The following is a 9,528-nucleotide window of genomic DNA, read 5'->3' as shown; positions in this document are numbered from 1 at the left end:
GGAACAGACTGGGCGGGAGGGGCTGCCGCTGCCCACGTCCTGTTTGCCCCAGGCCACGGGGCCCCAGGCCATGGGACAGCAGCTCTCACCTTGGTTTTAAGGGCCGGGTGAGGAGCTTGAGTGGGAGAGGCAGGGATTGGAAATCAACGAAGGGGAGTGGACACAGGCGCAAGGGGCTGGGCTTTGTGCGCACAGCTTGGCCAGGGCCTCCTCGGCCCTTCGTGTGGGCCCTGCCCCGCCGCACCTGCCGCGGCCAGCTCCCTGTGCTCCTGGGACTCGCTGGCTTTCATATGCGGCTGGAAGCCGCCCCAGGGAGCCTTGTTCTAGTCGTTGCTGTGAGTGTTTGGGGCGGGTGGGGTAGTGTAACCTTGGTCTCGGGCCCGCCGCTCTCAGACTCAACGATTCTGCAGCCCCTTTGGGCTCACTGGACGATGCCAGAGAACGTGTTGATGGGCATTCGAAGGGGCTTGGCCTTGGCTTTGGTCCTTTCCATCTCCTCCCGGTGTGAGCTGAGCCCCAGCGCCTTGGATTTCTGGGCCCCAGAACACGGCTCTGGGCAGGGAGCAACCTCGAACCTGTGGGCGGAGAGAGGCCAGCTCGGGAGACCCATCTCAGGGGTCAGATCTGCCTGGGCATTTTAAACATAGCCCCTTTATTGTCGGGTATAGACAAGGGGGCTCTGCAGAGGGAAGAGGAAGAGTGAGAATGGGAAAGAGCACCCTGAGCCGGGGGCGCACGCACGGAGAGGAGGAGACGCCTGAACGGGTCACCCTGTGCGCCTGCCTGACCCAAATACACCTCCCCAGGGGACACCAGTAAGTGTCGTGTTAACTGGGTCGCAGCTGCCACAGAAGGGCAGCCTGTGTTGGCGGGCCAGTGCCAGCACAGGAGGTTGGATCAGGAGGGCTGCAGGCTGAGCATTTGTAGAAGAATCTCAGGAAAACTTAATCTCAGCTACTGCCCAAGGTCAACCGTCATTTGCTTTTCTTCCTGGATTTAAGTCATCACCTGAGTCCACACCCATCAGGGATACCTGCCTGGCCCACGATCCACCCCGACAAGGCGTTCAGGGCTCAAGGCAAGAGGCGGGGTGGGCCAGCAGCCGGGAAGCTTTGCCCCAGGGGCATGGAGCCCAGCCTCACCTGGCCACATCCCTGTATGTGCGGCAACTGTCCTTGTCCAGCAACAGTGTCAGCAGCCTCTGGTCCTGGCTTTGGATCTGGACGTTAGCTGACCGGAAGGTGTTTGTCACCGTCTGCAACAGAGACAGCTTGGGGAGCATCACCTTGGTAACGGATGGCCCAGCCAACGCCTCCTACCCTGGAATCCTGTGTGTTTCAGTTCAGTACACAAGGGTCCCGCCCCTCTTCTTGCAAGTGACCCTGAGTAGTGACAAGCCTGCATAAGATGCTTCTAGGCTGCCTTGGTCCTTGGCTCTCCCATCATTTCCGCAGTTCTTTTTCCCACCTGTTGTCCTTAATTTCAAACACAACCTGGGATGCTACAGCTAGAGCTTGCCAGGTGCTGAAGTGACCTGAGCACCTCCTATTTGACAGGCATGTTATGTATGTAATTTGGGGCTACTTCAGGGTTTTTATAAGCCCTGACCCCTGTACTCAGTGTTGGATTGCATACAAAATTATTTCCCTGGGGCAGAGACAGAGGGTCTGGAAAACAGCCACCTACCCCCATGACTCAGACTAAGCCTGTACCAGTCTGTACCCTGGGGCTAGTTACGTCCTCTGCACGGGGAACCTGGGTCAAGGTGTTCCCACCTTCCACACCCACAGCCCTGCGCAGCTTCTCCAGAAAGTACCCAGGAGCAGAGGAGAGCAGCCCCGAGGCGGCCCTCCAACCCGTGACCTGAGGGGGCTGCTCCCGAGAGACCCCTCCCCCTGGACAGAGAATGTAGAGCATCCTGGGCTCCAGGTGGGGCACTGAGGGCCTTTCCGGTCACTGGCCCATAGCACACGTGGACAGCAGCTTTGCATGACTCACCACCACAGAGCATTGGAGTTTCTAGAGCCTTAGCCTCCATCTCATTCAAGTATTCTCAACCCTGGAGTCACCTTTCCAAAACATAAAATTAGAAATTCTGATCTAAGTGGTCTGGAGTCCAGCCCCGGCCTGGGCATTTTTCATAAGCTCCCTGTTGTAGGCAGGGCTGATCCACCTTCCTGCTGTCAGACAGCAGAGGGACAAACAGAGCCTCAACCTGGGGCGGGGGGCAGTCAAGCATGTCCAGGCATTTCTGCTGGACTTTTGTGGGGTGGAAGGTGGGCTTGGCGGCCAGGAGTCTATGGGCAGAGTGTGCAAGAATCTCCCGGGAGACTACACCCAGACCACCGGGGTTCTCATCCTGGCTCTGCCACTTATTAGCCCTGCGACCTTGGACATGATTCTTAATCACTCTGTGCTTTTGTTTCTCACCTTTGCAACTACCTTGTAGGTAGCAAGACAGTACAGAGGTAAAAGGGAACTCGCTAGGGTGGTAAGTTTAGATTTTTGAAAAGCTCACAACCAGGTTATTTAAAGAGGTCATTAAAAATAGAAACCGTGGTAAGGAACTGACTTTGAAAGAGGAAATACATAAAGGTAAATAGGTCCACCCTGGAACCTGAAGCTCAAATACAGAGCTGTCCTGTTGGAAGATCTCAGCACAAAGCTCTCAGCCTGTCAGAGTGCTCCTCCAGTGCATAGGCTGCCCCAGAAAAAATGAACTCTGGTTAGAGGTGAGATCCTGCATAGGTGAAGGCTTGGGTCAGATGATCAGGGAACATCTAGCCAGCTCCTGCTGTGGGCCATTCCCACGGTGAGTGCTGGAAAGACAGACATAGGGCCTGAGCCACGAGATGACGGCATTGACTGTTTTGCAAATGCTTCAGTGGCTGTGTCCCCAGGGCTCTGAGGGAGCCCAGAGGCGGGGTCCCTAGCTCTCTGGGGAGTGGGGGATGGGGAGTGTGGTGGAGGAGGTGGAGGGAAGGGCCTCCTGGGGGGGAGATAACACCTGAGTTTCATCTTGAAAGAGAAATAGGGGTTATGAAAGGAAGATGGGGAAGAGAAAGGGAGGAATGGGGTTTCAGGCCTAGCGAAGTGCATGATCAAAGGCACAGAGGAAGGTCTGCCAGTACACCTCCAAATGTAACCGAGCGGGACACTACGGGACCTTCCCCGGACAGACTCCTCCTCCATATCCTCTTCTGTAGCTTCTCTCTGAAGGACCTAGATAACAGTATCTGATGCACATTTCCTGAGCTGTTTTACAGATGCTAAAACCACCACCATGTGGAAGAAATTAACTACTTGATGATCATGAGCCTGTAGCCCCCAGACCTACTGGCGCCTAAGGATTGATGATGTTTACCCCTGTGACACTGCCCTGTTACCCCACCATCAACCAATCAGAGAGCTGTGCACCAGCTGATCACATACACTGGGACGCTTTTCCCTCACCTGGCCTTTAAAAGTGCTTTGCTGAAACCCATAGGGGACTTTGGTGGTTTTGAGCACCAGCTGCCCTGGACTCCTTGCTTGGCACCCTGCAATAAACACTGCACTTTCCTTCGCCACGACCCAGTGTCAGTGTATGGGCTTTGCTGAGCACAGGCGAGAGGACCCAGGTTTGGTTCGGTATCACAGATACCCCCGTTTAAGGTGCATGCAGGGGTGGCCAGAGTTGCAGATGGAGAGAAAGAGGAACCAAGCTATGCAACACTGAAGTTTCTCCACCCTCCTGCCCTGGAGAGTAGGAAATGGTCGAGGGATTTTAAGCACAGAGTCACGTGTCCGAGTTCTGTTTTAGAAAGATCACGCAGGCAGAGGTATGGAGGGTGGATTGGAGGAGCACTGGAATGACATCGGGGAGGCCGGCTGGGAGGCTGTAGGGATTGTCCAGGAGAAGGGGGTGGAGGAAGGTCTGGCCCAAGGGTGACCAATTCGTCCCAGGAAACCCCTTAGTCCCTGGCCAATTGGGACAGATCGTCAACCTCACTGGACCACAAGAAGGAGGATGGAGAGGAAGGGAGAGGTGTGAGAGTGTTTGAGAGAGAAAACCAGTGGACACGGGGAGGTGAGAAAGGGGAGGCATCTGAGCTGACTCCAAGGTTTCTGGGACAGGTGACTGGATAATGATGGTCCCGCTGAATGAGAGACAGGACACAGGGGAGGAGGGGATGAAATAAAAACAGCCGCTAATACATATATAGCTCTGACTTGGCCAAGCACTCTTCTAGAAGCTTGACATGTCACCATCATTTAATCCTCACAACAACCGAATAGGTAGGTACCATTATTGCCCCCGTTTTCCATATAATGAGACTGAGGCACAGAGAGCTGGAGTGACTTGTCTAAAGTCATGTAGCTGGTAAATGACAGAGCCCAGATCTGAGCCCAGGCAGTCTGGCTCTAGAGAGCTCTTAACTACTAGAAAGCACTGGCTCTGTTTTTGAATATCTTGAGTTTGGGGTGTCGTGGCACACTGAGGTCATGCTAACTTAGTTGAATGCAGGAGTCAGACACTCAAGGATGAATGTCAGAGCAGGAGATAAAGGTTTGGGCACCCTTAACAACTTGGACTAAAGCCATGGACGTGGTTTTGAGAGTCCAGGGAATAAGAAAAGAAGTGGGTCATGGACTGAAGCGGAGAACATTAGCTATTTAAGGAATTGGCTTAGGAAAAAGAGTCCAGAGAAAAGGGTTCAGTGATGCCAAGGATCGGGATGAGGTGGAAGGTCACGAGCGTGCAGCGGCCCTGACCTCACGGATGCAGGGTATCGCGGAAGCACTCAGACACCTGAGCATCAGGCCGAGTAGGCGGCTTGACCTAAAGGTAGTGTCTGCCTGGCAGGCGATGTGGGGAAGCTGAGGCTGTCTTGAGAACGTGGTTCAGGTATGATCACGGGCTCCAAGCCCAGCCGAGTAGGGCAGGGAAGGCCAGAGAGGCCATCAGATAGGGAGAAAATGGGCGGGTCCTATGTCTGTATTAATAAGGGACTCTCTATGAGTATCAGTAAGGGTTAAGGCAAAGGGCAAAGGGTGGTGGTAGGGTGATGAGGTTGAAATAGCTCGTTTGATATGGTCAAAGGCTGGGCCATTGCTGTTTGGGAGTCTGGCTGCTGTGTGCAGGGGACGCCAGAACTCGGGTGCATTTTGTACTCTCTGGGTACGTCTTAGGTCCTCAGATGGTCCAGGTGGAGGTGGAGGGCGGGGCCTTAACTCTTCCACTGCCTTACTTATGCCAGCTGGTGCTCAGTATTTCAAACAGACTGACTGGAAAGCAGATTCTTTCCAACAGGAAGACCCACTTCAACAGCAAAGGCTCAGAAAGGCTCAAGAGTCCATTCCCCCTTCGCTGAAAGCCTCCCCCTGGGCTCCCCGCCACCTGCCCTGCTTGAATCTCCCCAGTTCTCACTCTACCCAGTACTTACAGAGAAGGACCTTCCGGCCAAGTTGGAGGTCTTGACAACCTCTGTCACGCTAATATTCAGGCATGTGTGGTCTGTCTCGGGAGCAGCAGTTGGGGGGCAGTGGGTGGGCCCTGAAACTGGGAAGAATGAGATGGTGGGTGAGGGGCTGTGAATGGGCCTCTAGGGAAGTAGGGGAGCTTGAGACTCCACCTCCCAAGAAGGACACAAACCCACCTTGACTACCGCCCCGCCCCCTTTTAACCCCTCCCCACACCCTGCTCAGCCCCTACTTCCTGACTCCACCTTGGTTCTCAACGAGCCTCAGTTCCCTCCAGATCATCCGTCTCCCTCCCCTGGAGAATCCACATTTCTATATCCTGAGGCATAGCAGCCATCAGCAACCTAAACCCTTTCTTTCACCTTCTCCTGTACCCGTTTCCAATGGGAAGAAGTTCTTCTGCAGCCACTGGGCATGCTCAGAATGGCAGGAACACCTAGCCCAGGATGGTGTGTAAGACAGAGGCCTGTAGGAGGGCATCTGTCCCAACATGTCGAGAGCATTTCCTTGACTTTCCTCACAGCGTATAATGTGTCAAAAATCATTATTGTGTGACTGCTGCCCGGCTTTACCCCTCCCTGCCGACGAAGGAGGGTTTTCAGAGATCCAAGAACAGTTCGGATAGGACTGTGTGATGGAAAATTTGGAGGAGATTCAGGAGTTAGAGCGGGGATGGATGGGGCAGGAGTTTTGTAAAGGAAACAGAAGAAATCAAAGTTTAACAATAAGGGCTGACGCTACAGTTTACTATGTGCCCATACGTTAGCATCTTGTCTCTATTTTAGAAATGAACAAACAGGTAGAGAGGTCACAAGTAACCTGAGGTCACACAGGTGGAAACGTGGCAAAGCTGCGCTTCGAAGCCTGCCATCTGGTTCTAGAATCTGTGCTCCTGACCCACTGCTCTATGACCGCCTCTTGTCTTAGAGCTATTGCCAAAGTCACACGTCTCCTTCATGTACACGAGGCCACGTATACCCCTCCGCGTGGTCCCTCCACCTTCCAGCTCAGGCTCATCCGGCAGCAGAAGCATCACCCAGTGCTGCTCGATGGTGACTAACTTGAAGGCCAGGCGGGTCCTCACCCAGGCAGCCTGGCGCCCAGCTCCGGGCCCAGCACGGGTAGGAGTTCGACCACGTTCTGTGATCCCAGGGACAGGGAGGGAGGCTCCTTCCCGTGGCTCTACCTGTCTCCTCTCTCTCCGCCCTCTCTCCTCCGCGCCCCAGCTTTCCCGTGCGTGGCCTTCCCTGTCTCTGCTCTGCATGCCCAGCCCCTCACCTTCAGTGTCACCAGCTGGAAGGGCCTTCAGGGCCAGCCCAGTGGCCCGCAGGGAGACGGTGACCTCTCGGGTGCGGTGGCTGAGCAGGGCCTGGGGAGGGGGATGCGGGGACGGAAGGGGGTCAAGGTACACAACACCACGTCAACAGTCCTGCTTCTGTCCCCTTCCCCCCATCCCCCGCTTCCCGCCCCTGCCCTGAGTGTTGGCCGTGTCACTACCGTCCCGTAAGGAGCCAGAGGATGCAGGCTCAGAACACTCAGCCCAGGGAGCGCCATCAGCCTTCCAGACCAAGGACTATGCCCCCATACATTGGGTCAGCTAGCGAGGAGGGTATTTTTTTTTTTTTTTGCGGTACGTGGGCCTCTCACTGTTGTGGCCTCTCCCGTTGCGGAGCACAGGCTCCGGACGCGCAGGCTCAGCGGCCATGGCTCACGGGCCCAGCCGCTCCGCGGCATGTGGGATCTTCCCGGACCAGGGCACGAACGCGTGTCCCCTGCATCGGCAGGCGGACTCTCAACCACTGCGCCACCAGGGAAGCCCGAGGAGGGTATTTTTGAGCAAGGGGACAGTGCTTTGTTCCTTAGGTCAGATCGCCTCCTTGGCTGTGCGGAAGGCCAACTGTAACCCGCCCATCCCTGCAAAACTCCCTGGAGGCTGGGAAACTCTGGGGGCAGCCACGAGAAAAGGGCAGAAGTTTCCTCTGGCTCTATCTGCTCCCCCTGACGTCCCTGACATCTGCTTCCCCCCAGCTGTACCTCCGGGCCACCTGCTGACCACGCCACACACACTGACCTTCTGGTAGCAGACGGAGAGCTCAGCCCCTGGGGCCTCAGCCACGCCCCTCCTCCTGGGTGAAGGGCTATCTGCAGGGGGCGAGAAGAGGCTGAATGAAGGCGGGAGGTCCCTGTCCCTCCCACCCTGGCTCCCCACCTCCCTGAGGTGGAGCTGAAGCTGCATCTGTCGGGGGATGGAAAGGCAGCACCCCAGGGGCGCCAGGCTGCCCTTCAGTCGGGCAAAGCCCCCCGGTATTCAGCAGAGGTGGGATGGGGGTTGGGGGGAACCATTAGGTGAGAGGTGGGAGGACTTTCTGGAAGTGGGCCTTGAGGAGCTGAGTCAGGGCAAGCTGTGGGAAAGGGGAGACAGATGCTCACCTCTGGGGAGCTTGGAGTCTTGGATCTTGACTTTGAGCTCGGTGAGGAAGATGTCCTCTGCAGGGTCTTGGCTCGGGTCACTGAAGAAGATCTGGAGGGAGGCAGGGAGGATGGAGGTTGGAGGAGGCCGTCCCCAGCAGAGGCAGCTCCCCGCTAACCCCCGCAGCCCGGGATGCAGGCTTTTAATCCAAGTGCCCACTGCTGCCCTCAAATCTTGCATGGGCCGACTTCCTTGCCCTTATCTTCCCCTATCTTTTAATTTATTTTTCTACTCAGTTGAATTCTCACAGGAACCCTGTGGTGAAGATTATTATTCCTATTTTAAATGGTTGCCCCACCTCCTACATTGCACCTGCCTTCCAGAAAGGAGAAAGGCTTGTGCCAATTGAGAGAGCCCCACCTTTTTTTTTTTTTTTTTTAATATTTCTTTCTGTCTTTATTTAGGCTGCACTGGGTCTTAGTTGTGGCACGCGGGATCTTTAGTTGTGGCCTGTGACTCTTAGCTGCAGCCTGCAAACTCTTAGTTGCGGCACGCGTGTGGGATCTAGTCCCCTGATCAGGGATCAAACCTGGGCCCCCTGCATTGGGAGCGCGGAGTCTTAACCACTGGACCACTAGGGAAGTCCCTATTCCCATTTTGAAGATGGGGAAAATGAATGTTAGAGAGGTAGAGGTACCGCGATCCCACAGTGAGCAGGTGGGGGGACCAGGAGGCAAAGCCATGAACTTCTTACCACCTCACATTGGCTCTAACTTTACACCCACTGCACCCAGCCAGTCCCACACTGACCCGCTCTTTGGTTTACACACATACACACACACACACACACACTCACACACTCACACACTCACACACATACTTTATGATGTTAATAGCAGGACATTCAAAGATAAACAAAGGACAGCCTCTTATCTCAGGGGACCCAGAGTCTTGGTGGGGAGGGACAGGCATCTGCAGGTATATGACAAAGTGGCAGTGAGGTGTCAGAGGGATGCCCAGGGCATCACAAGGGCACCCAGAAGAAGCACCCAATCGGGCTGAGAGGAGCAGAGATGAGGGCAGTTTTGCTGTAGGACGTGAGGGTTGGCAAGGATGAAGGGGAGGATGTGAGGTAAGGGAGAGAACCTTCCACATGAAGAAGACCTGCTTCTGCTTGAACTTGAGGCCTTAGGAGTTAATAATAATCTGACTCATCCAGAGAGTAAGAAGAGAAAGTTAACAACCAAGAATGTCTGGATGAGTTTATGACTTGCATCCTGGCCCCCTGTTTCCCTGGAGCCAGGGTATTTAGGTTGTGGGGTCCTGGGGTCCAGCAGGCTGCCATGGTCTCCTTGGAGCCCCAGATGCGAAGCTTACCTTGACTGCGTAGATCTGGAAATAGATGGGTTGGGTGCCCATGCGAACATAGTAGGTGATGGCATCCAGGATGAAGGGGTCTACGGTCTGGGATGTGTCCAGGGAGAGAGGCTGTGAGTGAGGGAGAGGTACTGTCTTCAGCCAGCTTCCTCCATCCTACTGTGGGAGCTGCCACTTTCTTTTTTTTTTTTTTCTCGCCATGCTGCATGGCTTGCAGGCTCTTAGTTCTCTGACCAGGGACTGAACCTGAGCTCTGGCACTGAAAGTGCCGAGTCCAA

At 55.0% G+C, this 9,528-nt stretch overlaps 1 protein-coding gene across 1 annotated transcript in view; it reads right to left on the bottom strand.

Annotated features, from left to right (window-relative positions):
* Positions 1-421: 421 nt before the first annotated feature.
* The window catches only part of PIK3R6 (phosphoinositide-3-kinase regulatory subunit 6), a 34,332-nt gene continuing 25,225 nt past the window's right edge, over positions 422-9,528 (bottom strand). The window contains exons 13-19 of the mRNA XM_060082228.1: positions 9,251-9,361; positions 7,894-7,984; positions 7,535-7,605; positions 6,742-6,832; positions 5,427-5,542; positions 1,143-1,255; positions 422-575 (exon numbers count right to left, since the gene is read on the bottom strand). Coding sequence (XP_059938211.1) covers positions 422-575; positions 1,143-1,255; positions 5,427-5,542; positions 6,742-6,832; positions 7,535-7,605; positions 7,894-7,984; positions 9,251-9,361 — 747 coding nt within the window. The remainder of the gene's footprint in view (positions 576-1,142; positions 1,256-5,426; positions 5,543-6,741; positions 6,833-7,534; positions 7,606-7,893; positions 7,985-9,250; positions 9,362-9,528) is intronic.

This window comes from Mesoplodon densirostris, chromosome 18 (genome assembly GCF_025265405.1).
Source record: "Mesoplodon densirostris isolate mMesDen1 chromosome 18, mMesDen1 primary haplotype, whole genome shotgun sequence".
Taxonomy (NCBI): Eukaryota; Metazoa; Chordata; class Mammalia; order Artiodactyla; family Ziphiidae; genus Mesoplodon; species Mesoplodon densirostris.
The sequence above is the reverse complement of the archived record's forward strand: the minus strand, read 5'-3'. Positions and strand labels throughout refer to the sequence as shown.